At 43.8% G+C, this 19,363-nt stretch overlaps 1 protein-coding gene across 3 annotated transcripts in view; it reads right to left on the reverse strand.

The window, feature by feature from the left end:
• Positions 1-262: 262 nt before the first annotated feature.
• PBDC1 (polysaccharide biosynthesis domain containing 1) overlaps positions 263-19,363 on the reverse strand; it is a 725,752-nt gene continuing 706,651 nt past the window's right edge. For all 3 annotated transcript variants that reach the window (XM_044083395.1, XM_044083394.1, XM_044083393.1), the window contains one exon: positions 263-2,706. In XM_044083395.1, the coding sequence (XP_043939330.1) occupies positions 2,600-2,706 (107 nt within the window). In that variant the 3' untranslated portion in view covers positions 263-2,599. The remainder of the gene's footprint in view (positions 2,707-19,363) is intronic.

Below are 19,363 nucleotides of genomic sequence, written 5' to 3' on the forward strand. Positions count from 1 at the left end.
CTCACTATCCTCTACTACTTTGCTGTACCAACACCAAGATCATATGACCTCTGAGCAAAAGAGAAATCCCAAAGACAGTGCAATTTCAAGCTTTCTTGCAGAGACGTCTCCAACACTAGTGATTACCATTTAGTGACTTGCTCACTTGTTTGAGGATGCTACCTGTCCCAGCAACACTAAACTGCAACATTTTCACAATCCATTTCATAACAAGTCCTAAGTAGCTAATGAAAAAAAATGGAAATAAGACAGTAAACAGGTAAAGGATTTTTAGGCAATTACTTGCTTTTGTTTTACAATATAAAAAAAAAATCATAGTTTATACATGCCTTCTAACAAATGAAAACATTGTGACTTGAGGTTTCTGGTCACTAAAATAAGGAACTCCAACCTTTACACATGGGAAGAACAAGCCTATTAGATAAACTTTTTTTTTGTTAAGATGAATGGTAGAAAGGCTACAACAAATGAGTGTCACAGTTCATCTTTTAACTTGAAAGACAGTAGCAACAGTCATTTTAATATAAAATAAATAAAACTGCAGTGCAAGTATAAGGTCATAAAAACAAACTAAAAGCATTTTTATCCATTAAACAATACTACTACAAAACAGAATTCTTTGGCAAAGAAGAGTAACAAGACATGTTTATTTCAGAAAAGAAAGCATACCTCTCAAATGTCCAGTGTTTTGCCTCATAGTTTTAGTCTGTCCTCATAAAATTTGTGGTTGTGTAGCAAATCAGTGAGCATTAAAGTCACTAAATAATGAAATACATTTGAGTTTCAGACAACAAATCCATCAGAAAATCCATGCGATCACAAATCCTACTATTCTTGTACTTTTCAAGTTTTTGTCCCCCATTATTTTACACTTTGTCCAGATTTCTTGTGCCAAGAGGTTGAGAGGTATGCTTGGAAGTCATTCTCCTCTCCTCACATGGAAAAGATGTTCTAAATTCAGTTACTAACTAGCAGATGTAGAATTCTAGTTAGCTAGAAAGAGAGGGTTAAGTAATCCCTAAAAATTTCTGTCTGTCAAAAATGGAAGCCTGGCATTTAATTTATTATGCACAAGTGCACACCTCGTATGAGCAGAAATTTAAAGAAACTGTAACAAACCTACAGTAATATGTACTTGCAGTGGGAATTTAACTTCTCATGCACACTAGCTGAATGGCAGATATAAGACACAGGGAGGCATAAAATCCTTCACTACTTGCTCCCATGGAAGAAAATGGACTATAGCTTAGAAAAATACTTGGTTAAAGCTTCTGCTGACACCGAACAACTCCTCAGGATGATAAGACATCCTGACTATTTTCTGTTGACTTCAAGCACTAACGTGATTTCACACTGCTTTATAAGCCTATACTGATCTTTTAAATATCATCTCCTATAGCAGTTTAATTTCTCCAGAATTAAAAAAAAAAAAACTATATTATGTATGTTTTTTACATTGAGATGTATTCAGAGGATTATGATTGGGTCACCAATCGCAATGAAGTATTATATGTTTGAGAGAGAGTTGCCAAAAATTTCACTGAAGAGTAGAGGGGAACACAATACTTTGTTATGACTGGAGATCTGATAAGTCTTTGTAGTGTATGGAGATTTATCTGCTCCCTGTACTACAAATTAGTCAAAAGTACAATTAAAAAAACCCCCCACAATATGTTGTACTGGCTTTGAAAACCAGTAAAGCAGTGGGGAAGTTGTGGACATCCTCAAATATTCCCTGTGGAAAGGAAGCAGTTGTAATCAAAATAGTCTGTGTACGTTAGCAGACATGAGTTGAAATAAAGCAGTTTCATGTCCTGCTTTTGCTGTTTTACTGTTAAATGTTAAGAAGATGTAACTTAGCTGTGTTTTGAGTGTAATCATAGTGCCCCATGTACTACATAAACATTGTGCTCAAATATAAACTGGTTTCCCAATACACCACGAGTGGTTAACTTACCCTGGCCTTTTAACAGCACTGAGCTTCTCTAATACAGGTTTCAATATAGGTTAAGCACTTCATTCTTAAGTCAATATACAAAAATCAAAGCAGTTCAAAAAATTCTTAAAATATTTCTATGGTTTGAAAATAAGTGAAAATTTTTCTTAATATCAAAAAGACAAATATCGCACATTACTACAGCCAGGAAAACCATAGTCTGAATCACTGCAGAATGCTACCCAATGATGCTGCAGGTGCTCACATGCTACTTAAAATTTCATCCAAAGCTGACAGGCTCTAACAGAGGTAAACATACTTTTGGGGTAATAAACCTTGGCACATCATGAAGGTTAGCTCCTCCCTTCAAATTAAACTATCATCGCACACGTAACTTAGAAGTGTACAAAATAGATCACCCAAGGCACAACATAAAGGCAAAGAACAGTAAGGCATGACACGCAACAGGGAAAACAAATGTATCCCATTTTACAAACTGAGTATCGGTTCATATATTAAGGCTGCGGCATACCCATGTTTCATCCAAATAAAAGACTTGCACATATTTCAACTGCTGTGTGGTCATTTTCAGCTGTCAGTCCTCTCTATTCACCCCTTTTGTTACCCTCCCACCATTATCACTGTTCTGTTAAATCTGTTTTTTCAGTTACTGGATGATTTTCTCTGCTTCACAGATGACCTGAACACAGTGCTGTTGTAGCTCTCTCTATTTCGGGCTATTTCAATGGCAAAAAACTGAATCCTGGTAGCTGGAATAAAAATAAAAAAAAGTAAAAGTGGTTAAATGGAATCTCTGTACAACTCAATTAAAAAAATGGTTACATAAGTCAACATTTATTAAAGTGCTTTACAATGCAAATGAACGCAAGGAGAACCATACAATTAATAGTTAAACAGTCTCTACACACATCTATGTTATTTAAATATACTACAAATACAATAAAAATGCTTCAATACACAATACATTTTTTGTGAGGAAAAAAAAAGGACAAGCTTAATATTACAACTAGTCATGAAGTTTCCTGGGCTTCCTTACTGTCGCTTGTCCCCTAATCCAAGGATGACAAGCAGGCGGGGGTAAGTTCGTTTAAGAAGCTTTATTACATGAAAACACATCAGGATGTATAGCAACTAAATGTACTGATTAACAGATGGAGCTTACAGACATGCGTACTTACACTACAACAGCTTACTACAAAATGGCACACTATTAATTACTGAGCACATTCAGGGACACTTAGTAAATGCCCACAGGAGGTTTCTTAGGGATATGCACAATGATTTACATCCTCCCTCAAAGAAATAGCTAGTCTTTATCAAAATAAGATTACAGTTAGGAATGTATTAATTTAGGCAATCAGAAAAATAAACACAATGCTCAGGTTGTTCATGTTCATTTCCAAGTCGCTGTATATCTGGAACATGGTCTGGAGATTCTACTGGATCCTGTTACATAACCATCAGAACTGGACTTACTAGGGTCAGGTTTCGGTGAAGATCTCGCTTTGGGATTTGTCACAGGAATGGAAATTGCTTCTGGAACTCCCTCAGGAACTACAACACCGGACAACTCACTCTGAGACAGAGTCTTTCTTACAAGCTATATGCTGTCGTACAGGCTCAGACACAGCTATCAGATGCTTCAGATTCTGCCTAAAAACTGCTCCTTGTGATTCACAATTTACAATCTCAGCTCTGGGCAAATGTTCTGCATGACTCCAATCCAATCATAACATTTGCATCCTTAAAACGTCTCCCTCTCAATGGGTTGAGTGGTTTGCTGGTCTTATCATAATAGGGCTTCTGGGTTAAATGCTTCTTCAAGAGACTGGCTTTCACTAACTTGTTTTTGACACATGGGACCAACAATCGACTGATTGATAACGTGGATGTTCTTCGTGTTTCACTGTTGCAAGTCATCACACTTGGGTTATCTGCCTGCAGGTAGCCCTCAGTCAGGGTTGCCAGATGTCCCTATTTGGGCGGGACTGTCCCGAGATCAGCAGCCTGATCCAGAGTTCCTGCCTGCCGGTTTAAATCCTGGCCAGCATACGGACCAATCAAAAATCGCTAAGCACAGAGCTTCTTGTGTTCCGCATTAAACAGAAGTAGTAACGATTTTTAACCGGCCCGTATGCCGGTATACGGGCTAATCAAAAATCGCTAAACACTGAGCTACTTCTGTTGAATGTGGAACTGCAATGTTCTGCATTAAACACGAGAAGCTCCGTGTTTATCGATTTTTGATTGGCCCGTATGCCGGTATACAGGCCAATCAAAAATTGCTAAACACAGAGCTATTTGTGTTGAATGCGGAACTCCTTGTGATTCACAATTTACAATCTCGGCTCTGGGCAAATGTTCTGCATGACTCCAATCCAATCATAACATTTGAACATTTGCATCCTTAAAACTTCTCCCTCTCAATGGGTTGAGCGGTTTGCTGGTCTTATCATAATAGGGCTTCTGGGTTAAATGCTTCTTCAACAGACTGGCTTTCACTAACTTGTTTTTGACACATGGGACCAACAATCGACTGATTGCAACAGTGAAACATGAAGAACATCCACGTTATCAGTCATCACACTTGGGTTATCTGCCTGCAGGTAACGCTCAGTCAGGATTGCCAGACATCCCTATTTGGGCGGGACTGTCCCGAGATCAGCAGCCTGATCCCGAGTCCCGCCCTGCTGGTTTAAATCCCAGCCAGCCTCCGCTTTATTTATTTATTTTTTTTGATTGGCCCGTATGCCTGGCATACGGGCCAATCAAAAATCGCTAAACACAAAGCTTCTTGTGTTCTGCATTAAACAGAAGTAGCTCCGCGTTTAACGATTTTTAATTGGCCCGTATGCCGGTATACGAGCTAATCAAAAATCGCTAAACACGGAGCTACTTCTGTTGAATGTGGAACTGCAATATTCCGCATTAAACACGAGAAGCTCCGTGTTTATCGATTTTTGATTGGCCCGTATGCCGGTATATGGGCCAATCAAAAATTGCTAAACACAGAGCTACTTGTGTTGAATGTGGAAAGTACAGTTTTGTACCTACCATAAATGTAGATGTTACAGTGCTAATACAGCTGCAGTCATAACGGATGGGTTCTCCTGCCGTCAGGCGGGTCCTCGGTCAGCCGAATTCCAAAGTCTAGGTCCGGCGTCGGTTGTCGTCACTTCTTCCCCGACGTCAGTGCGACAGGGGTATAAAAGAACCAGCCAACGCCATTTTCTTCAGTTTTTCTTGCCCCAGATGTCAGGTGCCCCCAGAAAGAAGGCAATACATAAATTTGTGTAATAAAGCAATGCCATATAATCAAAATACAGTAGTTGCAAGCAAATACACCATCAAAGAATACCCCAATCAGGTTGTATGAGGAGGTGTTAGCCAATAGGCCTGTCCCAAGAGGGGGAGGGTGGGAGGGAAACCTGGACTGCAGCTGTATTGGCACTCGAACATCTACATTTATGGTAGGTACAAAACTGTACTATGTTCATCGTGCATACAGCTGCAGTCATAACAGATAGGTAGAATCCCAAAGCTAAGAAAGGGGTGGTAGGCACTAGGTGGAACTAGGAGGAGCCAGGATGCCCTGCAAGACTGCAGTGGCAAAGCCTGCTCTAGTTTTGGAGTATAATGGTAGGTGGTAGTGCTTGGAGAAGGTATGCACAGAACTCCAAGTGGCTGCTTCCAAAATATCTTTGGTAGGAACTCCTCTGGGGAAAGCTGCAGAAGTAGATGTGGCCCTTGTGGAGTGAGATCTGATGCCTGCAGGTACAGTTTTGCCATGAAAAGAGTAACAAAAGCATATGCAGTGGGCTATCCATTTTGAGATTTTCTGTTTGGAAATTGGCTTCCCTTGAGCTCCTATAGCATAGGACACAAAGAGCTGTTCTGATTTTCTGAAAGGCTTTGTTCTGTCCAAATAATAACGCAGTTGTTTGTGGATGTCCAAGGAATGCAGTAATCTCTCCCCTTTGATGTCCTTCAAGAATGCAACTGCAGTCATAACATGTGGGTTGTCCTGCCTCAGGCAGCCCTCGGTCGGCCGGATTCCAAAGTCTGGGTCCGACGTCGGCTGATGTCGCATTTCTCTCCGACGCCAGAGCGGCTGGAGTACATAAGCATCAGTCGACGCCATTTTCTTCAGTCTTTCTTGCCGCGCGGTGCCCGAAGCAGAAGCAGTTCGCAAGTGCCGGTCGGTCAGCTCCTGTATTCTACGATACCGAAGTCATCAAAAAGCTAAGTACCCCATTAGGGACCTTTTCTTGCCTCAGCCGATGTCAGAAATTACTGAAAAAGTTAACAATTGTCTTTTTTGTGGTAAACAAATACCTCATAAGGATTTCCACTCTTACTGCCTCCCTTGCCTGGGCCCAGACCACGACGTCTCGGCCTGTGTAGCCTGTGCTTGCTTCAACAAGCGCACTCCCAGGCGCCGGGCGGAGTTCGCTGAAGACTTTTTCGGCGATAAATTTGCTTATACCATGCCGTCGGATCTTCCGACATCGCAAACTCCCAAAAAGCGAAAAGACCGGGACCGACAGCCTCGGCCCGTGTCTACTTCCGACTCCACGCCAAAACCTAGCACGAGTGCTCCGGTTCCCGCTGAGAAGGTCTCTCCACCGCTCCGAACCGAAGACACCGCATTACCGACGACTCCAATTCCAGACATTACTCCGACGCCAGTTATAGATTTTCCTCCGGATACCGAAACCGGGGATATGCCCGAGAACATTGCTGTAGACAAGGTCACTCCTGCATGTGGAGCTGCCAGGCCCCCGATGACCATGTCTATTAAGGCCTACACTAGGGCTAAGGCAGCCAGCAAAACAAAGCATATTACTCCTAGAGCTTTACCTCAGCCGACTCCGGAGACACAAATTATGTCCATGGCTGCTGATTTAATTTCCATGATTAGAGGTTCGCAGACCCATCCTGAGAGAGCATCCCAGCCTCCTCCTGATAAAAGGCCCCGGGTTGAACCCTCTGACCCTACTCATTCAGATGAAGACTCTGAGGGCTCTGTCCACTATGATAGCCAGGAAGAGCTCTTCCAGACCTATGAGGACTCTGATGCATAAGATTCCATTCCTTCGGCCTCCCCTCCTGAGGATATTTCCTTTGGGGAAGTTCTGCACACCATGAGGGAACATTTCAAGTGGCAGGGCCAGGAATATTCTGATTCCAGGAAACGCCTTAGGACTTTCCTTAAGAAGCCTCAGCACAGGCCCTTAGCTATTCCCCCTGTACTTGATGTTCTGGATGATTTGTATTCTGATTCTAGTGCTACCCCTGATACTCTCCCTCCTGCACCAGCCAAGCCAGACAGGTATTACAGGGTCCCAGAAACGCATTCCCATTTATTCAGGGCCCATACTGTTGATTTGGAAACCATTTCACAGGGGCCTAAAGGAGTTTCAGCCTCCACCTCAAAAAATCCTTTGCCCTCCAACAGGGAAGCAAGGTCATTAGAGATGGGGTAAAAAGGTTTACACTTCCACTACTTTATCTATGAGAGCCTTAAATTGCCTTTTTCATATGTTCCAATATCAGGATTATCTTTTAGAAGATTTACAAAAAACACTAGCTTCTCCTGATCCTTTAGACAGGAAGTCTTTGCAGGAAGCTGTACATAACATTCAGCAAGTAAGCAATCACTTCCTGCAGTGTGGATATGATGCACTGGAAGCTTCATGTAGGGCAGCTATGACAGGGGCAGTGATGCGAAGACATGCTTGGTTAAAAGATCAACCTCTACCAGATCATGTAGAATCAAAACTTCTGGATGCACCTCTGGAAAAGAACAAACTTTTTGGTGCAAATGCTAAGGATGTGCTAAAGACCATCGAAGAAAAAGCAAAATCAGTTCAAACTGTAAAGGATTTCCTCCAGGTTCAACCCCCCAGATTCAGTAGGAATTGGCCTTGAAAAAACTGGTCTTTTCCTAATCCAGAAAAGTTTCAAAGGGGTAAGAACAGACGTGGCCGAGGAAGAGGCCAATACAGAGGCCCTTACAGGGGACGTCAATGGCAGCCAGGAAACCAAAGAGGTGACGCAGGGGTTTCTCCTGCCCAACAACCACAATCTCAATGACTTTCCTTTACTACCGCCTTCCAGGGAACAACTAGAAGCTCCCTTGGGCGGAAAATTATCTCTGTTTGCAGAAAACTGGCAGAGACTGACAAAGGACAAATGGATTTTGAACATTGTAGACCGAGGGTACAGGTTTCATTTCCATACCTTACCAAGGAAACAAGGCATGCCAAATCTACCACAACATCAAAGGGTAGAGGCTATCAAGCAAATCTCTCTGCTAACTCAAATGAAAGCAATAGAAAGAGTTCCACAACAAGAACAAGAACAGGGGGTTTACTCAAGACTGTTCCTTGTTCCAAGAAAAGAAACTCAATGGAGACCAATACTGGACTTGTCCGCATTAAACACTTTTCTCATAGTACCGAAGTTCAAAATGCTGACTCTACAGCAACTCCTTCCCATGCTGGGCAAGGAGTCGTGGCTGATCACTCTGGACCTCAAGGAGGCATACCTGCATGTCCCTATCAGACACAGTTGCAGAAGATACCTCAGATTTCTTGCAGGGCCAGAGCATTATCAATTCTCAGCATTGCCATTTGGCTTATCTACTGCGCCCAGAGTGTTTACAAAATGCCTGGCTTCAGTTGCTCATTGCAGGCTCCAGGGTATTCAAATCTACCCGTACCTGGACGACTGCCTCATACAAGTGGACGACAAATTGATGTTGACAAAAAATCTGGAATATGTCACACGATTACTTCAAGCTCTGGGGTACACAGTCAACTTCCAAAAGTCAAGACTGCAACCATCCCAGCAAATAATTTTCTTAGGAGCCAAACTAGACACAGCCTCTCAAATGGCTTACCTGACAGAAGACAAGCAAGAGAAGTTAACTCAATACTTCAAAGGTTTAGCAAAACTCACCCAGATGACTGCAAGGAGATTCCTACAGGCCCTGGGTTACATGGCATCCTGCATTCTACTGGTTCCATTAGCAAAACTACACATGAGAAAGCTTCAATGGTACCTAAAAAGCATTTGGTCTCAGCACAGCAACAATTTGGAGACAATCATACCACTCATTCCATGCTTACAAAAGGAATTCCAATGGTGGGCTTCGGTGAGCCAGGAAAACACAGGTTTATCATTCAAAAAACCACAGATAACACAGACCATGACTACAGACGCCTCAGACCTCGGATGGGGAGCGCACATGGAAGGCAGGTGTATACAAGGACAATGGTCTCCAAAGGAAACACATCTGCATATAAATCAAAAGGAAATGCTGGCAGTAATGCATGCTATCGAGGCTTTTCAAAACCAACTCCAGCAAGGCCACTTAATGATACGGACAGACAACACCACTGTGATGTGGTACATAAACAAGCAGGGGGGCACTCATTCTTACCCCCTTTGCAGACTGACAATGCAGCTTTGGGAGAAATCACTGAGTCTAAACATCCAGTTGCAATCACAGTTTGTTCCAGGAAAAGACAATGTGTTGGCAGACAGCCTAAGCAGGAAATTCACAGATCCACATGAGTGGAGGTTGCATCCGAAGGCTTTCAGACAACTCACTTCGACATGGGGCAAGCCAGAGGTGGACCTTTTTGCCTCTCACCTCAATCATCTACTACCAAAATTTTGCACAAGGACATACCATTAAAAGGCTTGGAAAATAGATGCTCTTTCATTCAACTGGAACTCCCTAGCAATCTATGCATTCCCACCTCTGCCACTGATGACCTCAGTATTACTAAAGATCAAAGCAGAGAAGCCCAAGGGAATATTAATAGCTCCGGATTGGCCAAGACAACACTGGTACCCACTACTACGGAGCATATGTCACACCAGGAGGTGGGCCCTCCCTCAGTGGCCTCAACTTTTGACTCAGCACAATTTCGAAACACTGCATCCAAACCTTAAAACTCTGCAGCTAACAGCCTGGGAGATCCCATAAATGAATTCAACTTACCTCTCTCCAAGGAAGTTCAGCGGATACTAACAGAGGCTCGAAGACCGTCCACCAGAAAGGTTTATTTAGCAAAGTGGAAAAGATTCAGCAATTGGAATACCAGCAAAGGGCATGATGCATCATTACTGAACATCCCACTTACCTTGGAATATTTGGCAGATTTGTTACAGAGGGGTCTCTCATACTCTTCAATAAAAATACATGCATCTGCTATTTCAGCTAGATACAACACTGATCCTCCTGTTTTTTCTCACCCCTTACTAAGGCAATTCCTCAGGGGAATCAAGAACATTAAGCCACCAAGAAAGGCCCCAGTGCCAGCCTGGGACCTCAATTTTGTCTTAGAAAAACTGACTCTACCTCCTTTTGAGCCAGCAGCTTCAGCTGACTTGCAATTTCTCTCATGGAAAACAGCCTTCCTGTTGGCAATTACCTCAGCAAGAAGGGTTTCAGAACTACAGGCCCTAATGGCAATACCACCCTTTATTATTTTTCACAGAGACAGGGTTTCATTAAGGACCAACCCTACCTTTATGCCAAAGGTGGCATCTAGGGTTTCTCTAAATCAAGCCATTCATCTACCTGCCTTCTTTCCCAATCCTGAGAATAAGGGGGAAAGGCTTTTACATACTTTTCTACATTCATAGACAACTTCGATACTACCTGGACAGAACAAAGGCCAGTAGGAAGTCTGAACAGCTTTTTGTAGCTTACGCCCCTGCAGTCCAAGGAAAAGCTATTTCAAAACAGACTATTTCTAAATGGATTGGACATTGCATCAGATTCTGTTATTCCTTTCATGGAAAGACTGTTCCAGCCTATGTCAGACCACATTCCACCAGAGCTACAGCCACCTCTACAGCATTTTTAAGAGGGGTTCCTACAAAGGACATTCTAGAAGCTGCTACATGGAGCTCCGTGCATACATTTTCAAAACACTACAATCTCCCCCTATATTCCAGATCCAGAGCAGGCTTTGCTTCGGCAGTCCTGCAGCGTTTGATTGCCACACCATCTCTTTCCTAGAGCATACCTCCTCCCCCAGCTAAGCTATGGTATTCTACCCACGTTATGACTGCAGTTGCATTCTTGAAGGACATAGTACAGTTTTGTACCTACCATAAATGTAGATGTCCGGGAGACATGCAACTGCAGTCGGGTTTTCCCTCCCTCCATACCCCTCTATGCTTAGGGTCCACTCCTATCCCCCTCACTCTTAGCTGGGGATATCTGTTATGGTGTATTTGTTTTATTACTCATGTATGTGTTTGGAATCCTGTTTGTGTCTACCAATTTAATTACAGCCTTCCTTGGAGGGCACCTGGCATCTGGGGCAAGAAACACTGAAGAAAATGGCGTCGACTGATGCTTATGTACTCCAGCCGCTCAGACGTCGGAGAGAAATGCGACATCAGCCGACGTCGGACCCAGACTTTGGAATCCGGCCAACCGAGGGCTGCCTGAGGCAGGACAACCCACATGTTATGACTGCAGTTGCATGTCTCTCGGACATCTACATTTATGGTAGGTACAAAACTGTCCTTTTTGAGGATTAGGACAAAAGGTAGGTAAGTGTATAGCCTGATTCAAAGCTACCCTGGATACCACTTTTGGCATAAAGGACGGGTTGGTTCGTAAGGAAACTCTGTCCTGATGGAAGATGATAAAAGGCTGCACAGCCATGAGGGCTTGTAGTTCCGATACCCTACGAGCTGAAGTAATAGCCAGAAGGAAAGCTGTTTTCCATGACAAATATTGCAAATCTGTTGAGGCAGCTGGCTCAAAAGGAGGCAAGGTCAGCTTTTCTAGTATGAAATTGAGGTCCCAAGCAGGTATTGGTTGTTTCCTTGGGGGTTTTACATTCTTAGCCCCTCTGAGGAACTGTCTTAAGAGGGGGTGAGAGAATAAAGGTGGGGTGAGAGAATAAAGGTGGATCAGTGTTGTATTCTGCAGAAATGGCTGAGGCATGGATCTTGATGGAGGAGAATTAAACTCCACTGCTTAGCAGCTCAGCTAGATACTGTAATATTTGAGGTAAATTCAGTTTTCCAGGATTCTGGCCCTTTTTCTCATTCCAGGCACAAAACTGTTTCCATTTTGCGGAGTAAGCTTTTCTAGTAGACAGCCTTCTGGCCTCCAAAATGACATCCTGCACCTCCTTGGAGAGTAGGGTCTGTTGTGATGTTAAGGAATCTTCCATGCAGCCAGATTGAGTGTTTTCAGCTGACTGTGAAGAGTTTTGAAGCTGTGCTGCGTCAGAAGAAGAGGCATTAGAGGTAGGGTCCATGGTGGGGAATGTGTCAGGCTCCTCAGGAGTGGGTACCAGTGTTGTCTTTGCCAGTCTGGAGCAATGAGAATCATCTTTGGTCTGTCTGCTCTGGTTTTTAATAGAACTTTGGGCAGCAGAGGAAGAGGTGGAAAGGCATAAACTGTCATTGTTGACCAACTGAAAGAGAGCGCATCCACTCTCCAGGCCTTTGGATGAAAAGTCCTTGAGCAGAATTTTGCCAATTGGTGATTTTTGTGGGAGGCAAAGAACTCGATGTCTGGCCTTCCCAATGCTTGAATTATCTCTGTAAAAACTTGAGGATGCAACTTCCATTCGTGTGGATCTGTCACATTTCTGCTTAGGTTGTCTGCCAGCGTGTTTTCCTTGCCTGGCAAGTACTGTGCTTGAAGTTCGATTTGTAATGCCAGAGCCATGTTCCAAAGTGACACGGCCAGCCTGCATAGGGGGTATGAATGGGTTCCTCCCTGTTTGTTTATGTACCACATTACTGTGGTGTTGTCTGTCCTTATCAATAGTTGACCTGGATGCAGAAGGTCTTTGAAAGCTATAATAGTATTTATTACTGCTAGTATTTCCTTTTGATTGATGTGAAGGTGCTTTTCTTTTTGGGACGATTTGCCCTGAATGCACCGATCTGTCATGTGCGCCCCCCAGGAGTAGTCCGAGGCGTCTGTTGTGATGACTTGATTTGCTTGAGGCTTGCAGAATGGGAGACCTGTGGTTGTTTGGCATGCTTGAGCCCACCACAGAAATTCCTTTTGAAGACATGGAATTAGTGGTATTATTGTTTCCAAACTGTGGCTGTGTTGAGACCATAGGTGTTTCAGGTACCATTGAAGTTTCCTCATATGCAGCTTTGCACATGGGATTAGTAGGATGCAAGACGCCATGAATCCCAGAGCCTGCAGGATTTTCCTTGCAGTCAGCCTGGTGAAATTTGCTAGTGTTCTGAAGTATTGAGTTAGTTGCCCCTGCTTCTCTGGCGTGAGGTAGGCCATCTGGGTGTTTGTGTCCAAGTTGGCACCCAGGAAAATTATTTTCTGAGAGGGTATTAGCCTTGATTTCTTTTTGTTGACTGTGTATCCCAGAGAATTCAACAACATTATTACATAAGCCAGATCTTTCAGAAGAATGTGCTTGCTGTCCGCTTGGATCAGGCAGTCGTCCAAATATGGGTATATTTGTATCCCTTGAAGTCTGCAGTAGGCAATTACTGATGCCAGGCATTTTGTGAATACTCTGGGCGCAGTAGATAAGCCAAAGGGCAATGCAGAGAATTGATAATGGGTTGAACCTGCAAGAAATCTGAGGTATCTTCTGCAATTTTGTCTGATTGGGACATGCAGGTACGCCTCCTTGAGGTCCAATGTTACCAGCCAAGACTCCTTGCCCAGCATGGGAAGAAGCTGCTGTAAAGTGAGCATCTTGAATTTTGGTATGAGTAAAAATGTGTTTAGGATGGATAGGTCCAAAATGGGTCTCCAATCTTTTCCCTTCCTTGGTACCAGGAATAGTCTGGAATAAAAAACCTTGACCTTGTTCGTGAGTAGGTACCTCTTGAATAGCTTTCATGTCCATGAGATCTGAAATTTGTCTTTGTGCCTCTGTCCTTTGATTGTGTGGCAGGTTTGGCATGCTTCTCATTTTTGGAAGGGTGTGAAAATGGAATCTGTAGCCTCTGTTTATAATGTCCAGGATCCATTTGTCTTTTGTGACAATATGCCAATTTTTTGAAAATAATGCCAGTTTTCTGCCTAAGGGTGCTGCCATTTGAGCCTTGCTTGGCATGCAAAGGGGAAAGTCATTGGGCTTGCTTTCTGAATGGCTGCGAACTATCCTCACCACCTCTTTGTGTAGGAGCTTGCCATGGTCTGCCTCTAAATGATCCTTGGGATTGCCCTCTGCCCCTCAGGCACCTGTATCTACCTCTTTGGGGTCTGTCCGTGGCTGGAAAGGACCAATTTTTGGAAGGCCAATTTCTACTGAAACGTGGAGGTTGTACCTGTAGAAAATCTTTCACTGTTTGCATTGATTTAGCTTTTTCCTCCATTTTCTTTAATACCTGTTCAGCTTTAACACCAAATAATACATCCTTTTGAAGAGGGGCATCTAGTAATGTAGCTTTGACATGATCTGGTAAGGTTTATTCCTTGAGCCAGGCATGTCTACGTATCACTGATCCTGTAACAGCAGCTCTACATGAGGCCTCTAGAGCATCAAAACCACATTGCAAGGTATGTTTACCCACTTGTTCTGCACTATGCATCAAATCCTGCAACTCCTTCAAGTCTGGTTGTGACATTTTACTTCTCAATTGTGATAACAGAAACTGTTGGTACTTTAGCATATGGAACTGGCAGTTTAATGCCCTCATGGTTAAGGTGGCCGAGGTATATACATTTTTTCCCCACCTTTCTAAGGATCTGGAATCTCTCTCGGAAGGTAATGGATTTTTAGCAGTGGAGGCCTTAATTCCCTTGGGGCCCTGTGAGATAGTTTCTGGGTCAGCCGCATGGCTTTTGTATAAAAATTGGTGTGAGTCAGGAACCCGGTAGTACCTGTCAGGCTTGACTGGGGCTGGAGGTAAAGAATCCAGGTTAAGGCAGGCCTCCAAGTACACATCATCTAGTATGTCTAAGACAGGAGGTATAGCCAGAGGCCTGTGCTGAGGTAGCAAGAGAAAATCCCTAAGCCTTTTTCTTGGAATCAGAGTACTCTTGGCCTGCCCAGTGGAAGTGTTCCCTTAAGGTATGCAAGGTTTCCCCAAATGAGTAATCCTCTGGGGGGGAGACAGAGGGAATGGACTCCTCTGCATCAGAATCTTCAAAAGGGGAGTAAGAATGTTCCTGTTCAGAGTGTTCTGATATAATGGAGGCCTGGTCAGAGGATGGGGATTCTTCCTCCACTCTGGGCCTTTTGTCTGGGGGGTGGGTTGAGAACCCCTGATAAGAGTAATTAAATCCTCAGCCATTTTGAGCATCTGTTTTTTAGGCATGGGGCCTGGAGAAGGGCCCTGTGTAGCTTGTTTCTTAGAATGCATGGCTGCTTAAGAAAGCCTTGATGGAAAAAGAAGAGGAAGGTCTGAAGACACCTTGAGAGGAGGCAGACCTGTCTACATTTTGAGATTCACCACCAAGAGTGGCTTCGGTATCTGTAGTTGGGGTGTGGGCCGAGGAGCCAGCGACCTCGGGCACAGAAGACACCGCCAATGAAGTGTCGTTGGTAGTCAGGGGCTGCGTAGGCGCCTCGCTGAGAACCGGACCACCTGTAGTCGGCTTTGGCGTGGTGTTGGTAGAGGCCGTGTACCTCGTGTGTCAGTCCTTATCTTTGCGTTTTTTAGACAAAACTGGAGTCGGAGTATCCGATTACAAAATATAGTTAAATTTTTTGCCAAAATAATGCTGGGTGAAATTCGCCCGACGCTTAATGGTGCGTTTGTTGAATGTAGCACAAAAACGACAGACCGAGACGTCGTGGTCTGGGCCTAAGCAAGGAATACAGAGGGAATGAAAATCCTTACGCGGTATTTGCTTCCCACATGAAATACAATTATTAACTTTGTCTGACATCGGTCTGAGGCAAGAAAAGTTTCCCCAACGGGGTACTTAGCTTTCAAGAAGACTTTGGTTGCAAAATTTTTGTAATTTCAGGAGCTGGCCGACTGACACTTGCGAACTGCTTCTGCTTCGGGCACCGCGCGGCAAGAAAGACTGAAGAAAATGGCGTCGGCTGGTTCTTTTATACCCCTGTCGCACTGACGTCAGGGAAGAAGTGACGACAACTGACACCGGACCTAGACTTTGGAATTCGTCCGACCGAGGACCCGCCTGACGGCAGGAGAACCCATCTGTTATGACTGCAGCTGTATGCATGATGAACATCTGCAATGCATTAAACACGAGAAGCTCCGTGTTTAGTGCAGAGCTACTGTTCTTTAATGTGGAACTCTGTTCTGCACTAAAGACCCCCCTCTTTTTTTTTTTTTGGGTCTTCACTTGCTGTGAAAGACCTTTTTTTTTTTTTTTTGTCCCTACCTGGCTGGTTGGAAATCTGGCAACCCTGCCCTCACTTGACCCGAATACCAGTGACTTAGTATTTCTGAGTTGGTTGCTGTCGCTTCAGGACTGACGTCAGGTTGTAAGGGGTATAAAACAGGCAGCTGACGCCATTACATCAGTCTTTCTTGCCGAGGAGCCAGAAGCAGTTTGCACGAGTACCGGTCGGCTGCTACCTGAGTTTTCGTTTCTGAATTGAATCATCCTGAAGTCTTCTAAATCCAAGTACCCCATTGAGGATCCTTTTTTCTTGCTCTAACTGATATCAGAAAAAGTTAATTGTCTTGCCTGTGGAAAGCAAATACCACATTTCCATTCTTACTGCATCACTTGTTTAGGCCCAGACCACGACGTACCTCGCTGTCAGTTCTGTGCTTTGTTCAACGCCCAAACTATTCGTCATTGGGCCCTTATTGTAGCTAAATAATTTCACTCTCGATTTCTGTATTCTGTAATGGCTTTGGTAAGCCATCAGTCTACCGATCTTCCAAAAAAAAACGTAAAGATAGAGAGACCGCACAGGTCCAAAACTGATTATGACGCTTCTGTTAAGCTAGTCGCCAGTTTGCCGGTACTCAGTGAGGCACTTTCGCATCCCCTGGTGCCCACTTTGAACGGGTCTCTGTAGCGGCCTGTGAATCCATCGGAGTCCAGTATGCAGCGAGACTCTTCTTTGACTATGGAACCTGCGGATGTCTCTACCTTGGATGAGTCCGGAGCCGCTGTGCAGGCACCAGCTTTCAAGGAAGTTCTTTGCATTACCGATATCTGACAAACCGACGACTTCTTGCTCATCTTCCTTTCTGACAAACTACCGAGTTTCTAAGACCAAGAGTACAAGCTACGCCTAAAGAGACGAAGATCCAAACTCAAGCACCTACTTCCGTGCCACAGTCTCAAATGCTTAAAATGGCAGAAGACCTGATCAGGGGAAGCCAGCCTTCCCCTGCTAAGAGAAAAAGAGACCTGTCCCCAGCAGCTTTAACACACCAAGAGTCCGGTGATTCTGAGGTTTCTGAATATGAAGACATGTCTTTATCTGCTTATGAGGATTCAGATGCAGAGGAATTCATTCCTTCTGCTTCCTCTCCAGAGGATTTTTCTTTTGGTGAAACCCTACACACTTTGAGACAGCATTTCCACTGGGAATGCCAGGATTATCCTCCGTCCAAAAAGAGACTCAGGGAATTTTTAGATTTGCTACAGCATAGACCCTTGGCTATCCCTCCTGTTCTGGATGTTGTAGTTGATGTCTTTATGGAATCCAGTCTAACTCCTGATACTTTACCCCCTGCTCCAAGGAAACCAGACAGATACTACAGAGTCCCTGACTCGCACAAATTTCTTTTCAAAAATCCTACTGCTGACCCAGAGGTCATCTCTCACAGGCCTAAAGGCATAAAAGCAACTACAGCTAAGAATCCCACCCCTTCAGACAGGGATTCCCAAGCTTTAGACAGATGGGGTAAAAAAGGATACACCTCTGCAACTCTCGCCATCAGGGCATTGAATTGCCAATTCCACATGCTGAAATACCAGCAACATACTATGGAACTTGTATACCTTTCCTGACTGTGCAGAAAATAAAGAATTACAGGAGCTTATGCGTTCTGCAAACCAAGTCAGCAAGCATACCTTGCAATGTGGGTTTGATGCCCTAGAAGCATCGTGCAGGTCAGCAGTCACAGGTTCTGTACTTAGAAGGCATGCTTGGCTTAAGGAGCAGACCTTGCCAGACCATGTCAAATCAAAATTACTGGATGCTCCTTTGAACAAGGACAATCTGTTTGGCACCAAAGCAGAAGAGTTTCTAAAACGATGGAAGAAAAGGCTAAGTCTACACAGGCAAAGATTTTTTGCAAGTACAGCCTCCAAGATTAAGCATGCATTGCCACTCGAAACATTGGTCCTTTCCAGCACCCTCAAGGCCATCTCAAACTAGACCCAGGGGGAAAGTACAGTTGTGTACACTTACCATAAATGTAGATGTTCGAGTGTATTCACTGTTGCAGTCATTACATTTGGGTAATCTGCTGGCAGGTTGCCCTCAGTCGGCCTGAATAACAAAGTCTTGGGTCCTGCGTCGGTTGCTGTCCCCTCTTCCAGGACGTCAAGTCGTCAGGTGTATAAAACATTCAGCTGACGTCATTTTATTCAGTTTTTCTTGCCCCAGATGACAGGTGCCCCCCAAATGGAGAGCAAAAAAAAAATATATATATATATATATATATATATATATATATATATATATATATATAAATAAACAGAAATATATACAAATGCACTTTTAGCAACATAAACTTTACCTTCATCTAAAAGCAAATACACCACAAAGGCTTTAGTATATAGTGAAGGAAAGAAAAGTTATAGAAAAAGGGGGATGAAGGGTGGGTAACCCGGACTGCAACAGTGAATACACTCTAACATCTACATTTATGGTAAGTGTACACAACTGTGCTATGTTCTTCGTGTTTCACTGTTGCAGTCATTACATTTGGGTAGAATCCCAAAGCTATTTAAGGGAGGATGGAACTAAATAGCATTAGGAGCAGCTATAAGGCCCTGCAGAACTGCAGTGACAAAGCCTGCCCTGGATTTGGAGAAGAGAGGCAAATGATAATGCTTTGTGAAGGTATGAACAGAGCTCCAAGTAGCAGCCTCTAGAATGTCTTTGGTTGGAATCCCTCTGAGAAAAGCTGCTGAGGTAGAGGCAGTCCTGGTGGAAAGTGACCTGATCCTTGATATAGCCTTCCCCTCTGACCCTGCAGCAAATGCTACCAGTAGTTGCTCAGACTTCCTTAGAGATTTGGTCCTGTTTAAGTAGAATCTTAGTTGTCTGTGTACATCCAATGAATGCAGAATCCGCTCCCCCATGTTCTGCAGATTTGGGTAAAATGTTGGCAGATGAATTGTCTGGTTAAGAGCCACACTGGATACCACCTTAGGCATAAAAGGACTGGTACTGAGGGACACCCTGTCCGGGTAAAATGTAATAAAAGGCTCCACAGCCATGACAGCCTGTAGTTCTGAAACCCTTCTTGCTGAAG

Source organism: Protopterus annectens, chromosome 9.part0, assembly GCF_019279795.1.
Source record: "Protopterus annectens isolate FY-2018-M chromosome 9.part0, PAN1.0, whole genome shotgun sequence".
Classification (NCBI taxonomy): Eukaryota; Metazoa; Chordata; order Ceratodontiformes; family Protopteridae; genus Protopterus; species Protopterus annectens.